Consider the following 23,739-nt stretch of genomic DNA (forward strand, 5'->3'; position numbering starts at 1 on the left):
AAGAAATAGATATTTTAAGTGAATAAAACTGAGGGCCAGCAGTCCCTGTTCCTGCTTCTGAAGAAATAGATATTTTAAGTGAATAAAGTGACAACTTAGAGGAGTGAAAAAAAGATAATATGCAAGATCTATTATTGAGAAATTTTAAGGCTGGGTGTGGTGGCTCACACTTGTAATCCCACCTATTTGGGAGGCCGAGGTGGGAGGATCCTTTGAGCCCAGGGGTTCTAGACCAGCCTGGGCAACATGGTGAAACTCCATCTCTACAAAACATACAAAACTTAGCCAGGCGTGGTGGTGCATGCCTATAGTCCCAGCTGCTTGGGAGGCTGAGGCAGGAGGATGACTTGAGCCAAGGACTTTGGGGCTGCAGTGAACTATGATTGTGCCCTCTATCCAGGGTGACAGACTTTGTCTCTATTAAAAAAATTAAAATATGCTATCATTTGTGTCAAGTAGAAAAGTATATGTGTGATATGTATAGACTTTCTGGAAGGATGTACATGAAATTAATAGTAGTGCTTTCCAGCCAGGCACGGTGGCTCACACCTGTAATCTCAACATTTTTGGAGGTGGAGACGGGGGTTGCTTGAGCCTAGGAGTTCATAGCCAGCCTGGGCAACATAGCAAGACCCCATCTCAAGAAAAAATAGTGCTTTCCTCTAGAGAGGGGAACCATGGGGCACAATGGGGAGAAAACCTACTTTTCACAGTGTCTGTTGTGAATTTTATATCTTATTCATGTGTTACCTAGGCAAAGATTAATAAATAGGTTTTTTTGTTTGTTTTTGTTTTAGTTCGAGGATACCGGAAATGCTTAATATAAATATCTACATTGTCCAGAAATTTCAATGTTTACTCTATTTTGGAATTTCAAAGTGGGAGAGGAATCATCTTTCTGGACAGTACCTGAAACTCAAAGTTTATGCCTAAAGGCGTGCTTGCTTTCTCCTCAGTTACCTCAGGCATCTTCTATAGTTGCAATCTCTTTGTTATTAGATGGTGGATTTTTCCTCCCCAAAATTAAAATAGCGTTTTCTTCATTATAGAAATACTGAATAGTCATTGTTTTTTTAAAAAGACATTATGTAAGATGATAAAGAAGAAAAATGACCAGATTCCCACCACCTAAAGATAAGTCCTGTCATGCTTTCAGGAATTAATATGTCAATTTCTCATCTACTCTTCTCTCACACTGTTTTGCACAAATGGGATCATAAATGGGATCCTATATTGTGTATATATAAAAACGTGTGTGTGTTTGTGTGTATGATGATTCTTCTCCCGCTTTGAAGGAGAAAGAAAGCACACCTTTAAGCATAAACTTTGGGTTTCAGATACTATCCGGAAAGATGATTTATCTCCCACTTTGAAATTCCAAAATACATATATATATATATATGTGTGTGTGTGTGTGTGTATATATATATATGTGTAGATATATATATATATTTTTTCTTTTCTTTTTTAGAGTTAGAGTCTTGTTCTGTTGCCCAGGCTGGAGTGCAGTAGTGTCATCATAGCTCACGCGGCCTCCAACTCCCAGGCTCAAGCTATCTTCCTGCCCCAGCCTCCTGAGTATCTGGGACTGCAGGCATGTGCCATCACCTTTAGCTAATTTTAAAATGTTTTTGTAGTGGTAGAGTCTCACTGTGTTGCCCAGGCTGGTCTGGAATTCTTGGCCTCAAGTTCCTCCCACCTCAGCCTCCCAAAGTGCTGGGATTAGAGCGTAAGCCACTTTGCCTATCCTGCATATATCTATTTTTAATGACTGCTAAATCTCATTGTATGAAAATTTATGTCCTAGCTATAAAATTTTTTAGCACGTGTTTAATTTTTTCTAATTTCAGATGTTTTAAACTAATATTTCCCAAAGTATAGTGTGGTATTTTAGGTATTATATGATCTTTTTTCCTTTTTGTAATTATTTTTATAGTTATGGCCTGTGCAGCTGATTTCCCATTTATATGAATGATACAGACCTTCCTGTTAAGAAAAAGTTCAGCTTGGGGAAAAAAAGTGAATTGTTCAACTTGAGGGAAAAAAGTGAATTAATTGGCCAGGCACCGTGACTCATGCTTGTAATCCCAGCACTTTGGGAAGCTGAGGCAGGTGGATTGCTTGAACCCAGGAGTTTTAGATCAACCTAGGCAAACATGGTGAAACCCTATCTCTACAAAAAACATTAGAAAAATTAGTTGGGCATGGTGGCACACACCTATTGTCCCAGCTACTTAGGAGGCTGAGCTGGGAGGACCACCTGATCTCCAGAGGTCAAGACTGCAGTGAGCCGTGATTGCACCACTTTACTCCAGCCTGGGCAACAAAATGAGACCCTGGCTCAAAAAAAAAAAAAAACCCAACCAAAAAAGAGTAAATTAATTTAAAGGAAAGTATTAAATAAATAATAGCACAGTTGATAATAGGTTATGGTAAAATTATAAAGGTGGGATATGAATATCTAATGTTTGGGAGCTATCACATTATTCTAAATAATGTTTTTTTCTTTTTTTTTTGAGACGGAGTCTCGCTCTGTTGCCCAGGCTGGAGTGCAGTGGCCAGATCTTGGCTCACTGCAAGCTCCGCCTCCGGGGTTCACACCATTCTCCTGCCTCAGCCTCCCGAGTTGCTGGGACTACAGGTGCCCGCCACCTCGCCCAGCTAGTTTTTTGTATTTTTTAGTAGAGACGGGGTTTCACCGGGTTAGCCAGGTTGGTCTCGATCTCCTGACCTCGTGATCTGCCGGTCTCGGCCTCCCAAAGTGCTGGGATTATAGGCTTGAGCCACCGCGCCCGGCCTAAATAATGTTTTGATGAAAATAATTGTACATAAATCTTTTAAAATCTGTTTAATTTTTTTTCAGGGAAGTGTTTAAAACCTATAACGTTGCCGTGGACTACATTACTGTTGCACTCCTGATCTGGAATTTTGGTGTGGTGGGAATGATTTCCATTCACTGGAAAGGTCCACTTCGACTCCAGCAGGCATATCTCATTATGATTAGTGCCCTCATGGCCCTGGTGTTTATCAAGTACCTTCCTGAATGGACTGCGTGGCTCATCTTGGCTGTGATTTCAGTATATGGTAAAACCCAAGACTGATAATTTGTTTGTCACAGGAATGCCCCACTGGAGTGTTTTCTTTCCTCATCTCTTCATCTTGATTTACAGAAAATGGTAAAATGTACATCCCATAACTCTTCAGTAAATCATTAATTCGCTATAATAACTTTTTCATTTGAAGATTTCAGCTGGGCATGGTAGCTGTACTACCATGTACTTTGGGAGGCCAAGGCGGGCAGATCACCTAAGCCCAGAGTTCAAGACCAGCCTGGGCAACATGGCAAAACCTCGTATCTACAGAAAATACAAAAATTAGCCAGGCTTGGTGGTGCACACCTGTAGTCCCAGCTACTTAGGAGGCTGAGGTGGGAGGATCGATTGAGCCCAGGAGGTTTAGGCTGCAGTGAGCCATGATTGCATCGCTGCATTCCAGCCTGAGTGACAGAACAAGACCTTGTCTCAAAAAAATTTTTGTTTTTTTAAAAGATTTTGAGGTTTTGACAAGCTGGCCAATGTGGTGAAACCCTGTCTCTACTAAAAATACAAAAATTAGCTGGGTGTGGTGGCGTTCCCCTTTAATCCCAGCAACTTGAGAGGCTGAGGCAGGAGAATTGCTTGAACCCAGGAGGAGGAGGTTGCAGTGAGCCGATATGGTGCCACTGCACTCTAGCCTGGGTGACAGAGCAAGACTCTGTCTCAAAAACAAAACAAAACAAAAAAAAAAAAAACCAAAAAACACAGAGTGGTAGACACATAAAACGCTCAATTCATTTTTTAAATGTTTTTTTCCTTTATATGTTACTGCATAAGCTTTTTTCTTTTTTTTTTTTTTTTTTTGAGACAAAGTCTTGCTGTGTCACCTAGACTGGGGTGCAGTGGTGCAATCATAGCTAACTGCAACCTTGAACTCCCGGGCTCTTGCAATCCTCCCACTTCAGCCTCTCAAGTAGCTAGGACTACAGGTGTGCACCACCATGCCTAACTTTTTTATTTTTTGTAGAGAGAAGGTCTCACTATATTGCCTAGGCTGGTCTTGAACTCAAGCAATCCTCCTACTTTGGCTTCTCAAGGTATTGGGATTATAGGTGTGAGCCATTGCATCTGGCCTCAATTCACTTAAAATCAAAATTAGGTTACCTACTTTTATAAGGTAATGTATGGAATTATTCTTTTAAAAATAAAACCAATTTGGACAGTGTGAGATACACATTCTACCACCAGTGTGACATGGGTCCTGAACAGTTAGAACATACTCTAACCATTAACCCAGGCAGCTTTCAGGTACGTATTCTGGGGCTATTGCCCTGTTTGAAAGCCAAAAAGAGATGCATTTTCAGAGATTAATATGTGACCCCTTCTATCTTATAAGGCCATGGCCATACTCTTTTTTTTCTTTTTGTTTTTTCCTTCTAGAGATAGGATCCCTCTCTGTTATCCACGCCAGAGTACAGTGGCATGATCATGGCTTACTGCAGCCTCAAACCCCTGTCCTGGGCTCAAACAATCCTCCCACCTCAGCCTCCAAAGTAGATAGAACTACAGGCATGCACTACCATGCCTAATTTTAAAAAAAAAAAAATTTTTTTTTTTTTCGGAGATGAGATCTTACTGTGTTTCCCAGGCTTGTCTGGAACTCCTGGCCTCATGGGATCCTCCCATCTTGGCCTTCCAAAGTGTTGGGATTACAAGCATCAGCCACCATACCTGGCCATACATTTTTTTTTTTTTTTTTTTGAGACGGAGTCTGGCTCTGTCGCGCCCAGGCTGGAGTGCAGTGGCGCAAACTCGGCTCACTGCAAGCTCCGCCTCCCAGGTTCATGCCATTCTTCTGCCTCAGCCTTCCGAGTAGCTGGGACTACAGGCGCCTGCAACCACGCCTGGCTAATTTTTTTGTATTTTTAGTGGAGACAGGGTTTCACTATGTTAGCCAGAATGGGTCTCGATCTCCTGACCTCATGATTCACCTGCCTCGGCCTCCCAAAGTGTTGGGATTACAGGCGTGAGCCACCGTGCCCGGCCTGGCCATACACTTTTATCACTATTTACATACTTACTAAAATGTTTGGTGGCGTGTAATAGGAAACATCATCCTCGTTTGATTGACGAAGAAGTCTGTGGAAATAGGATTGAACTGGTTCTGTTCTTGTATTTGAGTAATCAGTTGTGGAACTATAGAAGTCATATACTCTCTCTGACTTTCATAATTACCTAATGTTGTATAGTACTTGATGGTTTGCAAAGTAACCATCTATTCTTGCTTAGCTGTGAGTAAGAATGTCGGGTCTGGAGACAGAATGTCTGGGTTCATCACTTTTTTTTTTTTTTTTTTTTTTTTTTGAGATGGAGTCTCACTTATCACCCAGGTTGGAGTGCAGTGGTGTGATCTCAGCTCACTACAACCTCTGCCTCCCAGGGTCAAGTGATTCTCCTGCCTTGGCCTCCCGAGTAGCTGGGACTTCAAGTGTGCACCACGACGCCCAGCTAATTTTTGTATTTTTAGTAGAGACGGGGTTTTGCCATGTTGGCCAGGCTGGTCTGAAACTCCTGACCTCAAGTGATCTGCCCGCCTCAGCCTCCCAAAGTGCTGGGATTACAGATGTAAGCCACTGCGCCTGGGCTACTCATCACTTGCTAGCTATTTGACCACACAAGTTACTCAACTCCTAAGTCAGTTATGAAGATTAAATTAAATGATCTATTTAATACAATAATACACTTAGAACAGTGTCTATCAGTAAATTTTTTCTGTTTTAAGAAACAGTATCTCACTGTGTCTCCCAGGCTGGAGTGAAATGGCACGATTATAGCTCACTGTAGCTTCAGAAGCCTGGGCTCAAGCAGTCCTCCTGTCTCAGCCTCCCGAGTAGATAAGACTACAGGCACAGGTTGGTGTTGACCTCCTGGCCTCAGGCAGCCTCCCAAAGTGCTGAGGCGTGAGCCACTGTACCCAACCCAGTGTTACATTTTTATATAATCCTATGAAATATCAAGGCAGTTATTATCCCTGTTTTACTGCTAAGAAACTTGAAGTTTACAGAGGTAAATTATTTGCCCAAGCTTAAACTCTGATCTCGAATATGAATCCCAAGTCCAATATTCTTTTCACCGTATTAAAATATTTTTACCATCAGCCCTCCATTCTGTCTGCACATCATACAAATGAGTATCTCTACAGAGCTCTGAGTTCCTTTTAAACAAAAGAGATTTTTGTACCCAATGTTTAGAGTAGTGATTCTCGGCTCCATTTTTACAAGGTTTCAAGATTTAATTTGTCACAAAAGTTCTGAAATTTTCAAAGCAAAAGCAATTTTAATTTAATTACTCTAAAAAATAAGCAGATTTGGCCAGGCGCGGTGGCTCAGGCCTGTAATCCCAGCACTTTGGGAGGCCAAGGAGGGAGGATCACCTGAGGTCAGGAGTTCGAGACCAGCCTGACCAACATGGAGAAACCCCGTCTCTACTAAAAATACAAAATTAGCCAGGCTTGGTGGCTCATGCCTGTAATCCCAGCTACTCGGGAGTCTGAGGCAGGAGAATCGTTTGAACCCAGGAGGTGGAGGTTGCGGTGAGCCGAGATCAAGCCACTGCACTCCAGCCTGGGCAACAAGAGTGAAACTCCGTCTCAAAACAAAACAAAAATAAACAGATTTATCATTTAGCAATTCTTTAAGGGAGAGTAAAGAATAAAACTGAAATAGTTGCAGAATGTAGCAGAGTCAAACAAGTTGAAAATCTCATTACTTTAGAGCAGGGCAGACTTCTCATGCAAACAAATTGAAGTAGAAGTGGTGAGAGTAGAGATTTCTGTGTGTGTGTGTTTTATTACTGTACTATCTTATGGTCCTCTGTATACTATATTATATTGTACATATGTATATTATTATACAAAGAGACATGACCACTTCGAGGCATGAATTTTTTTTTTTTTTTTTTTGAGACAGGATCTTACTCTGTCACCTAGGCTGGAGTGCAGTGGCGCCATCTTGGCTAACTGCAACCTCCACCTCCAGGGCTCAGGCAATCCTCCCACCTCAGCTTCCTGAGTAGCTGGGACTGTAGGCACCTGCCACTGTGAGCTGCTATTTTTTTGTATTTTTGGTAGAGATGGGGTTTTTCCATCTTGGCCAGGCTGATCTCAAACTCCTGAGCACAAGTAATCTGCTGCCTCAGCCTCCCCAAAGTGCTGGAATTACAAGCATAAGCCACTGTGCCCGGCAAGACATGAAATTTTTAAATTTAAATGCATCTAAGTGACAATAATGTCAACACAAGCTATCAATTCTTCCTTTACAAGTTTAGCTATACCTGTTTTATATTTTTAAGTGTTTAAAATTATTTCTATATTTTTATATTCTGAGGTTTTTTTTTTTTTTTTTTTTTTGAGATGGAATCTTGCTGTATTGCCCAGGCTGGAGTGCAGTGGCATGATCTTGGCTCACTGCAAGCTTTGCCTCCTGGGTTCACACCATTCTCCTGCCTCAGCCTCCCGAGTAGCTGGGACTACAGGCGCCCGCCACCACGCCCGGCTAATTTTTTGTATTTTTAGTAGAGACGGGGTTTTACCGTGTTAGCCAGGATGGTCTCGATCTCCTGACCTCATGATCCGCCCACCTCGGCCTCCCAAAGTGCTGGGATTACAGGCGTGAGCCACTGTGCCCAGCCTATATTCTGAATTTTCATGACAGAAAATGAAAGAAAAATTGCAGTTGATGGAAAGAAATGGTGGTATAAACAGGAATAACTTAGGCATATTGTTTCCTCTGATTTATTATTTTTGTAAAATAAGCTACTTTTCAGCACCACATATGTTCTGAGACCTGAATATTTGTGACCAAAGAGTAAAGAAGTAATAAACTTTATCTTGCAGAGAGTTACCATTTTGTTTTAAATTTACTGCCCTCTTATTTCAGGTATTTCTCAGTAGTACATAATACTGCTTTTAAAAAGGAGAAGAGATGAATTTCTTCTACTCTGCTCTTCATATTTTGAAAAGTTCAGTCAAATCCCCTATATTAAATTCATCTCGGAGTAATCTTTTTATTTATAGTTCATATCTGTGATTAGTTTAGAAGTGACTTCTCCCTGATTCTGCTCACTGTAGGTTGACAACTGCTTAAAATAGTCTAGCTCATCATCATCTCTGCAGCTTTCCTTTAAACTGGGAAGACTTATTCCTATACCCCAGTAACGATACACTGTACACTAAGCAAATAGCAGTGAAACCCAAATGAAATTTTTACAGATGTTCTGTGTGGTTTTATATTGTTTAGGTTGTCCCCCCATCCCCACCAGTTCACCTGCGATTTATTTCATATTCATTCAACATCTTTTTGTGTAAAAAGAGACAAAAAACATTAAACCTTTTCCCTTCGTTAATTCCTCCCTAACACCTATTTACAAGTTTAGCCCATACATTTTATCAGACGTCTTTCCTGTTTTTCTTTTTCTAGATTTAGTCGCTGTTTTGTGTCCGAAAGGTCCACTTCGTATGCTGGTTGAGACAGCTCAGGAGAGAAATGAAACACTTTTTCCAGCTCTCATTTACTCCTGTAAGTATTTGAGAATGATATTGAAGTAGTAATCAGCGTAGAAATTATTGGAACTGAAGCACATGTAACTGTGGTCGTTTTCATGGTACTTGTTCTCATCTTAAATGCACAGCATTCCTGAAACTCCTGCAGATCTCTTTGTTTCCTTGCAGATGATTGTCTTCTACCTGATGTTGATTCAAGAGAGTTTTCAATATGAATAGAAAGAAAGGAAATATTTAGATGTTGGGGAACCAGCATTCCCATTTTAAAACCTGTTAGGAGTTATTGATTAGGGCAAGCTCAAGGTTTCCTTTGAGTGACTGGTTTAGATGTCTGTCTGCTATTCAGTGATCACTGGGGAACGGAGATTGTTGAGCGGAAGGGTAATGTGAGCAGAGCTGTGCCTTCGTAAGCTGGCAGCACTGTGTGAGATGAATTGTTGGGTGGACACTGAGATCATGAGAAGCATACTAGGCATAATTAAGATGATGTTGCCATGATCTAGGTGGAAATTAATGGGGTTTGAATTATGATAGTGGCAGTAGCAATCAAGGGAAAGAGTTGATGAGAGGATTCAGAGGTAGAATCAATAGTTCTAGCAACTGAGGAGAGAAGTTGTAAGCTTGAAGAAAAGGTGATGAAGAAAAAATGCTTTCCTGTGTTTTCTTGTTGCCATTGTTGAGACAGGGTCTCACTCCCACCTGGGCTGGAGTACAGTGGTCTGATCACGGCTCACTGCAGCCTTGACCTCCCAGGCTCAGGTGATCCACCCACCTCAGGCTCCCAAGTAGCTGTGACTACAGGCACACACTACCACGCCTGGCTAATTTTTTTTGTATTTTATGTAGAGACAGGGTTTTGCCATGTTGCCCAGGCTGGTCTTGAACTCCTGGGCTTAAGCAATCCTCCTGCCTTGACTTCCCAAAGTGCTTGGGTTACAAGTATGAGCCACCATGCCTGGCCATGTTTTCTTGTGCGAGGAATCTGTTTAGTTTTAGATCTTTCTGTGGCTCATATCTAATTTAGTTGACAGTACCTGTGGGTCACTGAGGTAGACATTGCTAGCAGAAGTTTAGAAATGAAGTACTAGAGCTTGGGAAAAAGTTGATATTCGAGATAGAGACTTGAAGAACATTAGCAGAGAGGTGGTAGTTAAGCTCTGTGAACTGTCGAGCCATTCAAATAAAAGCAGAAGAGAAGAGGAAGACAAGGGTCAAACTTTGTCAACTATTATGTTTAGAGAATGAAACGAGAGGATACTACAGGAAGTAGAAGAAAATATTGGAAAATTGGGCAAGCCAGTATTTTTCACTTTACAGTATCATGACTGTTTTTTGATGTCAGCACATGAAATGACTGCATAGTGTTCTCTTATGTAGATATTCAGTGGTGGATATCCTCATTGATGGACGTTTAGATCATTTCAATTTATTTTCTATCACAGGCAGCACTTACAGAGGGCATCAATGAACTTACGAATATTATTATAAGATGTATTCTTAGAGTTGCTAAGTCAAAGGATGTGTGTATTTAAATTTTGATAGTTTACCATATTACCTCCTAAAAAAGCTATGCCAGTTTACATTCCCTTCAGTAATACGAAAGTACCAGTTTCCTTACACCTTTGGTGTTTTGTTTTGGAGACTGAGTCTCGCTATGTCACGCGGGCTGGAGTGCAGTGGCGTGATCTCAGCTCATTGCAACCTCCGCCTCCCGGGTTCAAGCAGTTGTCCTGCCTCAGCCTCCAGAGTGGCTGGGATTACGGGCGTGTGCCACCATGCCCAGCTAATTTTTTGTATTTTTAGTAGAAACACGGTTTCACCATGTTGACCAGGCTGGGTCTCAAACTCCTGACTTCAGGTGATCCGCCCGCCTAGGCCTCCCAAAATACTAGGATTACAGGTGTGAGCCACCATGCCTGGCCACCCCTTTGTTAATCCTTGCCTGTGTCTGTGCATACCTGCACGTATGTATGTCTGAGAGGGAGATCTAATAGGCAAAAAATAACATCTTGTTTTATTTTTTATTGTTTGTCTAATGCTTGGGTGATTATTTGAACTTTTTTTCATGTGTTTCTTAGCTACAGATCTGAATTTATTTTGTAACGGGCTTGGTATAATCTTTTTCATATTTGTGAAATTAATCTTTTTTTTTTTTTTTTTTTCTGTGAGACAGAGTCTCTCCCTGTCAGCCAGGCTGGAGTACAGTGGTGCAATCTCAACTCACTGCAACCTGTCTCCCAGGTTCAAGCAATTCTCCTCCCTCAGCCTCTCAAGTAGCTGGAATTACAGGCGCATGCCACCATGCCACCATGCCTGGCAAATTTTTGTATTTTTAGTAGAGATGGGATTTCACCATGTTGGCCAGCCTGGTCTCAAGTGATCCAACTGCCTCAGCCTCCCAAAGCATTAGGATTACAGGCGTGAGCCACTGCTCCCAGCCCTGTAAAATTAATCTTAATAATACAAGTAATACATTATCCTTGAAAAAGGATAAAAATTACAGATAAAAATAAATTTCATGGTAACTATCATCTCTAATCTTAATGCCTTATCAAGTACTTACCCCTGTTATCAGTTTGATGTATATCCTTGTAGATTTTTTTTGCCAATTTTTCTGTTGAGTAACTGGAAAAACAATTTCAAGGAGAGAGGCTGGGCGTGGTGGCTCACATCTGTAATCCCAGCACTTTGGGAGGTCTAGGTGGGCGGATCACTTGAGATCAGGAATTCGAGACCAGCCTGGCCAACATGATGAAACCCTGTCTTTGCTAAAAATATAAAATCCCAGTTACTTGGGAGGCTGAGGTGGGAGATCACTTGAACCCAGGAGGCGGAGGTTACAGTGAGCCATGATTGTGCCACTGCACTCCAGCCTGGGTGACAGAGCAAGGCTTCAAACCCCCCCCCCCCAAAAAAAAGAGAGTATCAAATGTTATAAAGAAGTCAAAGGTAATAAGGACTGTAAACCATACAGTATTTGCTCCCTAAGATGTCATTAGTGACATTGAAGAGAGCAGTTTCAGTAGAGTGATAGAACCAGAAGCAATACTCCAAAGGGAAGGTGCATATGTGTGCATGCATGCGTCAGGGGTTTGCCAGTGCTGGCAGTGGAAGTGATAGTGTAGGCAGAGAATGGGTGGTGAAGAAGGAGAGGTATAGTAAATGTCATGCACTACATCAAAGATTCCTGTCTCGTAGGCAGAGCAGGTGGTGACCTGATAGGAGAACAGGTTTCAGGAAAGGTGTTTCAAGGAGAGGGAAGATTCTATTTTTTTTTTTTTTTTTTTTTGAGACAGAGTCTCGCTCTATCGCCCAGGCTGGAGTATAGTGGCCCAGTCGCGGCTCACTGCAAGCTCCGCCTCCCGGGTTCACACCATTCTCCTGCCTCAGCCTCTCATGTAGCTGGGACTCCAGGCGCCCACCACTGTGCCCGGCTAATTTTTTGTACTTTTAGTAGAGACGGGGTTTCACCGTGTTAGTCAGGATGGTCTCGATCTCCTGATCTCATGATCCACCCTCCTCGGCCTTCCAAAGTACTGGGATTACAGGCATGAGCCACCGCACCCGGCCTGGTTTTTTTTGTTTTCTTTGTTTTTTTTTTGTTTTTTGGAAACAGAGTCTTTTGCTCTGTTGCTCGGGCTGGAGTGCAGTGGCGTGATCTTGGCTCACTGCAACCCCCGCCTCCTGGGTTCAAGCAATTGTCCTGTCTCAGCCTCCTGAGTAGCTGGGGTTATAAGCACCCACCACCATATCCGTCTAATGTTTGTATTTTTAGTAGAGATGAGGTTTCGCCAGATTGGCCAGGCTGGCCTGGAACTCCCCACCTCAAGTGATCCACCCGCCTCGGCCCCCCAAAGTGCTGGGATTACAGATGTGAACCACTGCACCCAACCTGTTTTATTTTATTTTTTAGGTGAGTCTTGCTCTATCGCCCAGGCCGGAGTGCAGTGGCGCAGTCTCGGCTCACTGTAACCTCCGTCTCCTGGGTTCAGGCAATTCTCCTGCCTCAGCCTCCTGAGTAGTTGAGATTGTGAGCATGTGCCACTATGCCTGGCTAATTTTTTTTTCCATATTTTTAGTTGAGCCACAGGTTGGGAGAAGGGAAAATACATTCTACTAAAAGTGAGTCCATGTCAAGAGTGTGAGTACAGGGATGGGTGAGGAATTATTAAACATTAAACATGTATGTTAATTTAATACTCAGAAGTATTTACTGTGTTTTAAAATATCTATCATATATAATATTTTTAAAACATCTGTGCTCGCTTTAGCAGCACATAATACTAAAATTGGAATGATACAGAGATGATTAGCATGTGTTTTTTAAAAAGCTCTCAAGTCTATTTAATGACCACAGAACTTAAGACATTCTGAGATATTTTAGAAACAGTTCAACATACGTGGGAAAATAGGAGTATAAACCCTTACCTCCTGTGTAGATCAGGTAGGTTCAAGATTGCATCTGTTCTTTTGCAATAATAAATGTCTGGTGAAGATTTGAGGATTTTATAAATCATTGAGTTTGAGAGGTTTTGTTTTTTTTGTTTTTGAGATGGAGTTTCGCTCTTGTTGCCCAGGCTGAAGTGCAGTGGCGCAATCTCAGCTCACTGCAACCTCCGCCTCCCGGGTTCAAGAGATTCTCCTGCCTCAGCCTCCTGAGTATCTGGGATTAGAGACGCCTGCCACCAAGCCCGGCTAATTTTTTGTATTTTTAGTAGAGATGGGGTTTCACCATGTTGACCAGGCTGGTCTCGAACTCAGGACCTCAGGTGATCCACCTGCCTCAGCCTCCCAAAGCGCTGGGATTACAGGCATGAGCCACCGCACCCGGCCTTTATTTTGTTTTTTTTAACAGAATGTAAGAATTTTTTCTTACATTTTTCTTACATTTTTTTCTTATATTCTGTTTTTTAACTGTAAAAAGCAGCAATGCCAATGAGTACTTTTTCCCTGAAGTGAATATAAGCATGAATATAAAAAGTTTTAAATCAGTCATCCTGGCTATTTGTTCTCTAAAAATCAATAAATATAATTCTTTGATGCATTTTAATACTGTCTCCCAGTTTAGGGTATTCAGTTTGCAAAATGCTCTTACTGACAGGAAATGTATGAGCATTTTTGTTTTTTACTTCTGTCCTTTGACAGAAAAATTATACACCTACTTTTTGAGCTCTTACCTAGTGGTCATTAGTAGAAGTGGTTCACTCTGAGAGCTTAACTAGAAGGGAAACTTAACAATTCCTTGAGGTAGATCATTTTACCTAAAGCTTTTTGATTTCATATCAGTTGGAGGAGGGTGTATTATGTTAATTTTTAAATCTGCATATTTTCCAGCTGGGCATGACTGTAATCCCAGGACTTTGGGAGGTAGAGGCAGGAGGATTGCTTGAGCCCAGGAGTTCAAGACCAGCCTAGGCTACATTAAAAAAAATTTTTTTTCTTTTCTTTTCTTTTTTTTTTTTTTTTTTGAGACAGAGTGTTTTGCTCTCATTGCCCAGGCTGGAGTGCAATGGCGCAATCTCGGCTCACCACAGCCTCCGCCTCCCGGATTCAAGCAATTCTCCTGTCTCAGCCTCCCAAATTGCTGAGATTATAGACATGCACCACCACACCGGGCTAATTTTGTATTTTTAGTAAAGACAGGGTTTCTCCATGTTGGTCAGGCTGGTCTTGAATTCCTGACCTCAGGTGATCCACCCACCTCAGACTCTGAAAGTGCTAGAATTATAGGTATGAGCCACCGTGCCAGGCCTTTTTTTTTTTTTTAAATTTAAACAAGAAATCTGCTTATTTTCCTATTGATCTAAGGTGTTTGGTGTTAAGGTGAAAGGAAAAGTGATTTTTAAAAAATATTATTTTAGGACTATTTAACAAATATACTATTTATGATAATTAACATGGGGTTAGCAAACTATTGCTTGAAGCCAAATGTGGCCCATTGCCTGTTTTCTGTACAGCTTATAAGCTAAAAATGCTTTTTACATTTAAAAAAAAAAATGAACAAGGAAGAATATGTGATGCACAAAACCTGAAATGTTTACTCCCTGGCCATTTACAGAAAAAGTTAGCTGGCCATTGATTTTCATGATACTATTAACTCTTAAAACAAAGGGGCTTGTAGCTATATTTTTTCATACTTACATAAAGAATGAAAACCTGATAAATTGCTGGTGCCTTCATTTCCAAAAGGCTATAGAAATCCATAAACAGGCTGGGTGCAGTGGCTCATGCCTGTAATCCTAGCACTTTGGGAGGCTGAGGCGGGAGGATTGCTTGAGCCCAGGAGTTTGAGTCCAGCCTAGGCAACACAGTGAGACCCTGGTTTTAGAAAAAATGAACATAAAAACTAATCCATAAACCTCATACTTGGTGGTTGCCCTTCAGTTTTTCTTCTTTAGATCTGGATTTAGTTAAACAGTGTATTGCCTGCTTGGTTTCTGTTAACTTTTGATCATTTGGTTGTGTTATCCTATAATGAAACTTGGTTGACCTCAGAAATAACAAGGCGGTCGTTCAGCTTCTTTGTGTATTTCTTTCATAAGTTCTTCAAGAAGCCTAAGTATTAGAAACATGGATAAAATTATAGTGATAAAAAGCCAGAGAGACATAAATGCTAAGTATCTTGTTTAAAATTACTGTGACCAGATTGGACTCAGCTTGCTGCTGGCATTTGGTTCCCGCCGTAGCCCCATATGTCATGTGTTTGTTTATATGTACTGTAGTGTTATTGTTGATGTATCTTCAGGATAAGTTCCAAAATGTAATATTGCTGGGTTAAAGGGTTAATGGACATGTAGTTTTATTAGATGTTACCAAATTTCCCACCAATAGGGATTATACCATTTTTCATTCCTGCCTGAAATAGAGAAGCACCATTTTAAAGTTTTCACGTTGTCTCTGAACTAATATGTGGTAGAGATGCGCATGTGTACATCTAGGTCTAGATTGATATATTGATAGATGTGTATTTTTGTAGAAGGGTCACAGAGGAGGCCACTTGACTATCCCTATTATGTTTATTGCTTTTAACGTTTTTTCTCACTTCAAGTTTAAAACATGGTTTAGCATCATTGAACGTTCTAGAAGTGAGACATATTATGAAGGAAATTTACTCTGTGCATCTTTTGAATTATAATCACCATCTGAGGCTTTTGTGAGCTCCAGTTTGTCCTGGAATTTAGAACATTCAACTAGTCCAGCTATTGTTTCAGTGGAATCTTGCTGACCTGAAGAGTTTTCCTTCTGGTTACTTTTCATGGACTAAAAATGATGATGAAGAGTTTTGTGATAGCAGGTGCAGTTTGAGCACTACAGTAAACATTCAGTTTCAGAACTTTCTCTCTTATCTGCTAAAACCAAAGAGAACCTTTTATTATTTTTACTTCTGATTTGTGTGGAGAAATGATGGCCTGTTGTTGTCTGTGCATACTTTGTGTATCCAGTGCTTACCTGGAATTTTGTCTTTCTCAATAGCAACAATGGTGTGGTTGGTGAATATGGCAGAAGGAGACCCGGAAGCTCAAAGGAGAGTATCCAAAAATTCCAAGTATAATGCAGAAAGTAGGTAACTTTTATTAGATAATATCTTGGTTTTTCAGGGTCACTGTTATCTTATAAGCTAACAGTATAGCAATGTTTTCATTATCTTTCTTTGGTCATAGACTCCTTTGAGAATCTCTTGAAAACTATAGTGATGCCCAGTAAATACACAGATAAATATTTAAGGAGTTCATATACTCATAACCCAACAATACAGTCAAGGCACCCCTAGGTTAAGACACCTCCCATTAAATACAGAACACCAGCATGGAAAGGTTCAGGTTGAGGTTATGATTTGGTTTTGTTTTTTGTTTGTTTTTTAGAAGTCATGATTTTAAAAAGAAAAAATAAACTCTCTCCAAACATGTAAAAGTAAGAACCTCCGAAAAGATACAGACAATATGGCCGGGCGCGGTGGCTCAAGCCTGTAATTCCAGCACTTTGGGAGGCCGAGACGGGCGGATCACGAGGTCAGGAGATCAAGACCATCCTGGCTAACCCGGTGAAACCCCGTCTCTACTAAAAAATACAAAAATCTAGCCGGGCGAGGTGGCAGGCGCCTGTAGTCCCAGCTACTCGGGAGTCTTGAGGCAGGAGAATGGCGTGAACCCGGGAGGCGGAGCTTGCAGTGAGCTGAGATCCGGCCACTGCACTCCAGCCTGGGTGACAGAGCGAGACTTCACCTCAAAAAAAAAAAAAAAAAAAAAAAAGATACAGACAATAAAGGAATATAAGTAAACAAAAAAAAGCAACATATAAACAACATAACAATAGGAACTTCTTGTCTAACATGGCCAGAGTAACTGAAATATGATTTGAGATCTGCTAATGTTTATACTGAGAAGATCAAATATTCTAAGTGGATATGACTTTTTAGAAGAGGATAAGAATGACTTAGGATGAGCTTGGTTAAGAATGACTTGGGATGAGCTGGGTCCTGTTATGTAAGCCTGTAGTCCCAGCTACATGGCCAAGACAAGAGGATCACTTGAGCCAAGGAGTTCCAGATTACCCTGGGCAACTTGGTGAGATCTTGCCTCAAAAATAATAATAATAATGAATAATAATAATAACTTAGGATGAGAGTGAAAAGTCCTCTAAGGATACTACAGAACGTATTAAGGAGAACACAAGTTAGAAGTTGTTATTAGATGGAGTTGAGGGGGAGCTTTAATTCAATTTTCTGGAATGGAGGCTACGTTCCCACACACTTAAAAAAAAAAAAAAAAAAAAGGATAAAAAAGGATTGAGGAATAATAGCACAATATAAACAGTTAAAAAAGCTTACTTTTTGAAAGAAAAACAAAAAAGGGCTAACTTTTATGAGGAATCTGAAAAACAACAGGCAAAATAAATATTGGTGAGGGAAAAAAGGCCTTAATTGAGGCGCTGTTTGTCAGGAAAGGGAGAGTTTATGTTTTATAAAGCCAGGAAATCTACAGAGTTAACCTGTGTTAAGCTAAAGAAAATCTGATGGTTGTGAGCATGTAGGTATATATGTATGTATGAGTGAGTGAGTGATACAACAGAATTTCATTCCTTTTACAGATGTTGACTGAGCACCTGACTATGTGCTAGGCCCTGGGGATATAGCACTAAACAAGATTTCCCCTGCCCTTATGGAGCTTATAGTCTATTGGGGGAGATAGATGATCAACAAATTATTACATAAATAATTCATACAGTTGTGATAGGTACTGCAAAGAAGACATATAAGTTGCTGTGAAAGTTTATAATAGTGGAATTTTACATATCCTAGAAAGTCAAGGGGTGCTTCCCTGAGGAAGTGATAATAGGTGATGGCTTGCTGAAGGATGGAGGAAGAGCTTTCCAAGAGAGGGACAACATGAGCAAGGGCTTTGAAATGGGAAGGCTGGATGAACTGCAGGCTTCCTCAGTGAGAGTGCTGCTGGTATTTTGGGGGGAACAGTTCTTCATTGTGTGGGACTTCCCCTCACATTGCAAGATATTTAACATCCCTGGCCGCTCACCCACTAAATGCCAATAATGGCTTTGAGGCTTTGCGGTAATCAAAAACTCCTCCATCCTAGTTATTTCCAAACACTCCCCAGAAGGGAGGTGCTATCCCTAGTTAAATCACTGTGTTAACGGAACTAGAAGTTACATTGGAACAAAAGGGCGTAGGGCTCCGAGAGGGATATCTGTGTAAGGAAAAAACAAACAAAAACACGAACTGAGAGATTACCTGATGTGGTTGAACTCTGTCAGAGCATTTCAGGATAAATTAGTCATAGATAATAATATAAAATTCATCAATGGAAAAAAATGAGGCAGTTTTCCAAGGAAAACAAAAACTTGTTCAAAAAAGCAAATGTAATTATAGTATATTCTGGCTGTAGCAAAGTAGTTTAGTTGTGAATATTATTTGCATAGTGAGAATATAAAACTGAATTTAATATAAAGTTATGGCACTGGGAAGATAGGGAGAGTTACATTTACATGCAGAAGAGTATGAGACCTAATGCTTTATCTTCTCTATAGGAGGCGAATAAGTACCCCAAATTAAAACATCAAGTTATGGCACAATGAGCATACTACTTATAATTAATTATGGAGGTAAATACCAAAAGGAATGGCTAAAAGAGTTTAAAGTAGGAATGAGTATCAGAAGTGAGGAGGGAGGGGGCAGAAAAGGGACTGCTGTTTTCATTTATAAATCTTATTCTTACATTATTTCATCAACTCCAAACCAGAGAAGACTCAGGTGTTTTGGAGACCTGGATAATAAAAAGAATACAAAACTACCAATGCAAAATTGTGAGGGCTGTCCCAGAGGAAGCCATGCAAGGAAGGGCTCTGAAGCTCACAAGCTGTACTTATTCATGGCAAATCTACTTCTGTTCTGAACGTGTATTACTTTTGTAAAAAATGAAGGAAGAATAAAAGTACTTTGAACTTCACTTAAATGTTTTATTTTTAATGTATTGAAGTTTTTTAAGACTAAAAACTTAAAATGTTTTTTAAGACATTTTTTACAAAATGGTGCTCACCATTTTCAATGAGATTGATAGTCATTATAATGAAATGACTGGCCCATAAAGACATTCACTCCTGCTCCTTTCCCAATCCACCCTCCAGAATGAAGCCACTTTTATAACTTTGTCACCAAATCCAGGGATGAGTGCCAACAGTTAGGAAGCTTTCAGTTGCAAAGATAAAAAGCCCAACTCAGTTGCCTTAAGCAAAGAAGAAATGTATTCTTCACGTGACAGGAAGGCCTGAGGTGTAGGCATTTGAAATTTGTAAAGTTGGTTAATTTGGTGGCTCAGGGATGTTTTCAAGTAGCCCAACTTCTACTCTGCCATCACTAGTGTATAAGCTTGGTCTTCAGCCCACTGCTCCTGGTGGTCATGACAGCTGTAGTTCTAGGCATCATATCTAGATAAGGCAACATTCAGGCATAGAAGGGGACTGTTTATTTTTTCCTTTAGTCTCTTAAAGAGTGAGAAAAATTTCCCCAGGAATCCCAGCGGACTTTGCTTCACCACTCATAGGTTCATACCAAGTTATAACCCCACAGCCTTAGAGCTTTTGTTAGGAAGAGGCTTGGTGGGATTACCATGCTTGGCTTGGATTGATCAGGATTTACCACCAGAGTCATGTGGGAGAGGGATGGGAACCCAAACAATTCAGCATTCTGCCCTCAGGAAATAAGAGAGAAAATAGCTATTGGATAAACTACCAGCAGGCACTGCTACAGCCCATGCTTTGTGGTTTAAGGGCCAGCTAGTTACAATGACAGTTAGCTAGTTACTGGTTCCATGTAATTTTCGTAAAGGTATTAAATTTTTCTAAATATTAGAGCTGTAACTTTCACTTTCTCTTGAAGGCACAGAAAGGGAGTCACAAGACACGGTTGCAGAGAATGATGATGGCGGCTTCAGTGAGGAATGGGAAGCCCAGAGGGACAGTCATCTAGGGCCTCATCGCTCTACACCTGAGTCACGAGCTGCTGTCCAGGAACTTTCCAGCAGCATCCTTGCTGGTGAAGATCCAGAGGAAAGTATGTACATTCCTCTATGTTGCAAAGTCATGGATTCCTTTAGGCGGCTACATTATCAACCTTTTTGAGAATAAAATGAATTCAGAGTGTTACAGTCTAATTCTGTGTCACATGTAACTTTTATTTGGAAATATCATTAATAGTGCTTTTTTTTTTTTGAAACAGTCTCTCTCTGTTGCCAGGTTGGAGTGCAGTGGCGCGATCTTGGCTCACTGCAAGCTCCACCTCCTGGGTTTGCATGCACCACCATGCCCGGATAATTTTTGTATTTTTAGTAGAGATGGGGTTTCACCATCTTGGCCAGGCTGGTCTTGAACTCCTGACATGGTGATCTGCCCACCTCGGCCTCCACTATGCCCGGCCAAAAAAAATTTTTTTAAATACCATTAAGAAGTGGAAAATAAGGCCAGGTGTGGTGGCTCACGCCTGTAATCCCAGCACTTTGGGAGGCCGAGGTTGGTGGATCACCTGAGGTTTGGAGTTTGAGACCTGCCTGGCCAACATGGTAAAACCCCATATCTACTAAAAATACAAAATTAGCCGGGCGTGGTGGTGCATGCCTGTAATCCCAGCTACTCAAGGGGCTGAGGCAGGAGAACTGCTTGAAACCGGGAGGTGGAGGTTGCAGTGAGCTGAGATCACTTAAAAAAAAAAAAAAGAAAAGAAAATAAGCTACCAGCTAAGAGAAAATATATGCAAATCATATTGAAGTCCCATTAAAGGACTTGTATTTAGGATAAATAAAAGATGCTTACAACTTAATAAGACGATAGCCCAAATTTAAGATAGGGAAATGCTTTGACTAGACATTTTACCAAAAGAGATACATAATGGCTAATAAGCACATGAAAAGATGCTCAACATCATTAATCAGAGTAACTAGAATCAGAAAGGCTAACAATACCAAGTGTTGGTGAAGATGTGAGGAAACTGGAACTCTCAATTGTTGTTGGTGGAAATGCAGACTGGAACAGCCAGTGTGGAACGTGATTTGGCAGTTTATTAAAAAGCTAAAAACCTAAACTTACATGGCCCAGCAATTGTACTCCCAGGAGTCTACCCAACGGAAATGAAAACAATCTGTCCCCACAGAGACATGGACATAAATGTTCATAGCAGCATTGTTCGGAATAGCCCCAAATTGAAAACAATGCAGATGTCCATCAACTGGTAAATGGATAAGCAAACCATATAATGGAAAACCATTCAGCTTCCAATAACTTCCAAGAAACTGTAGACACATGCAGTATCATGGTTAAACCTCAGAAACATTATATTAAGTAAAATAGGCCAGGCGTGTATTGTATGAGATAAATCATAGCCTAATGAAGCTGTTTTTAAAAATAAGATGATAGGCTGGGCGCGGTGGCTCACGTCTGTAATCCCAGCACTTTGGGAGGCCAAGGTGGGTGGGTCACGAAGTCAGGAGTTTGAGACCAGCCTGACCAACATGGTGAAACCCTGTCTCTATCAAAAATACAAAAATTAGCCAGGCATGGTGACATGTGCCTGTAATCCCAGCTACTCAGGAGGCTAAGACAGGAAAGTCGCTTGAACCTGGGAGGCAGAGTTTGCAGTGAGCTGAGATCATGCCACTGCACTCCAGCCTGGGCCAGAGAGCAAGACTCCATCCCAAAAAATATATATATGTTAATTAATTAATAAGATGATAAAATGATGCCTATCTGAGAATTCTTATAAGGACTTCTTAGTACAAGTGCTGGGTATAAACTCTATATTCAATAGATGACGATTATTACTTGTTATTGATAAATAACAGCAGCATCTACAGTTAAGACTCCAGAGTCAGTCACATAGAATCTGGAACTCCTATTGTAGAAAACAAAAAAAGAAAGACACAGCTGAAGCCTAATTTTGTATATCATTTACTGACTTCTCTCATTCATTGTGGGGTTGAATAGGGCAGTGATATTTTTGAATTGTGAAATCATAGCAAAGAGTGACCAACTTTTTTATACTTGTAATCTTTCCTTTTTAGGGGGAGTAAAACTTGGATTGGGAGATTTCATTTTCTACAGTGTTCTGGTTGGTAAAGCCTCAGCAACAGCCAGTGGAGACTGGAACACAACCATAGCCTGTTTTGTAGCCATATTAATTGTAAGTATACACTAATAAGAATGTGTCAGAACTCTTAATGTCAAAACTTTGATTACACAGTCCCTTTAAGGCAGTTCTGTTTTAACCCCAGGTGGGTTAAATATTCCAGCTATCTGAGGAGCTTTTTGATCATTGGACCTCACCTTAGTAGTTCTCTACCCTGGCCACATATTAGAATCACTTGGGAGCTTTTAAAACTGTAAGCTCTGCCCTGAGATATTCTTATTTAATTTAATTGTGTAGTTTTTAAAAGTTTCCCAGGAAATTCTGGTATTTCTGTTTGGGAACCGCTGCCTCAAGCCTAGCAGCACAGATATGTAGCAAATTAGCTCTGTAAGGTCGGTCTTACAGGGATAAACAGATCGTCCCTTAGTCCCCAGACTTAGTCACTGAGAGTTTGGTGGTGGTTTTGCATTTAATGACACAGCCTGTAGCATACAGTGTTACTTAAGACACCAAGCATCTAGTGAGAGGAGCTAGTGCCATGCATGATCCCACATAGATCTTGCTGATAGTGCTACAGCATGAACCCTGAAGCTTTCAAAACTATGATTTTTTTTTTTTTTTTTTTTTGAGACGGAGTCTCTGTTGCTCAGGCTGGAGTTGAAGGGTGCAATCTCGACTCACTGCAACCTCCGCCTCCTAGCCTTAAGTGATTCTCTGTCTCAGCCTCCCGAGTAGCTGGGATTACAGGCGGCTACCACCATGCCTGGCTAATTTTTGTATTTTTAGTAGAGACAGGGTTTCACCGTGTTGGCCAGGCTGGTCTTGAACTCCTGACCTCAAGTGATGTGCCTGCCTCAGCCTCCCAAAGTGCTGGGATTACAGGCGTGAACCACTGCACCTGGCCTTTTTTTTTTTTTTTTTTTTTTTTTTTGAGACAGAGTCTTGCTCTGTCGCCCAAACTACAGTGCAGTGACATTATCTCAGCTCACTGCAACCTCTGCTTCCTAGGTTCAAGCAATCCTCCTGTCTCAGCCTCCCAAGTAGCTGGAATAACATATATGCACCACCATGCCTGGCTAATTTTTGGTTTTGTTTTGTTTTGTTTTGTTTTTGAGACGGAGTCTCGCTCTGTTGCCCAAGCTGGAGTGCAGTGGCGTGATCTCCACTCACTGCAAGCTCTGCCTCCTGGGTTCACACCATTCTCCTGCCTCAGCCTCCTGAGTAGCTGGGACTACAGGTGCCCGCCACTGCGCCCGGCTAATTTTTGTATTTTTAGTAGAGACGGGGTTTCGCTGTGTTAGCCAGGGCAGTCTCGATCTCCCGACCTCGTGATCCGCCAGTCTCGGCCTCCCAAAGTGCTGGGATTACAGGCGTGAGCCACCGCGCCCGGCCTAATTTTTGTATTTTTAGTAGAGATGGGATTTTGCCACACTGCCCAGACTGGTCTCAAACTTCTGACCTCAAGTGATTTGCCTGCCTCGGCCGCCTAAAGTGCTGGGATTGCAGGCATGAGCCAC

General features: G+C 41.1%; 1 protein-coding gene across 2 annotated transcripts in view; it reads left to right on the forward strand.

Moving 5' to 3' along the window:
- Positions 1-23,739, forward strand: part of PSEN1 (presenilin 1) — an 81,963-nt gene that overhangs the window by 52,696 nt on the left and 5,528 nt on the right. For both annotated transcript variants that reach the window (XM_007987197.3, XM_007987195.3), the window contains exons 7-11: positions 2,864-3,084; positions 8,513-8,611; positions 16,069-16,155; positions 19,985-20,158; positions 22,158-22,276. In XM_007987197.3, the coding sequence (XP_007985388.1) occupies positions 2,864-3,084; positions 8,513-8,611; positions 16,069-16,155; positions 19,985-20,158; positions 22,158-22,276 (700 nt within the window). The remainder of the gene's footprint in view (positions 1-2,863; positions 3,085-8,512; positions 8,612-16,068; positions 16,156-19,984; positions 20,159-22,157; positions 22,277-23,739) is intronic.

Source organism: Chlorocebus sabaeus, chromosome 24 (genome assembly GCF_047675955.1).
Source record: "Chlorocebus sabaeus isolate Y175 chromosome 24, mChlSab1.0.hap1, whole genome shotgun sequence".
Lineage (NCBI taxonomy): Eukaryota > Metazoa > Chordata > Mammalia > Primates > Cercopithecidae > Chlorocebus > Chlorocebus sabaeus.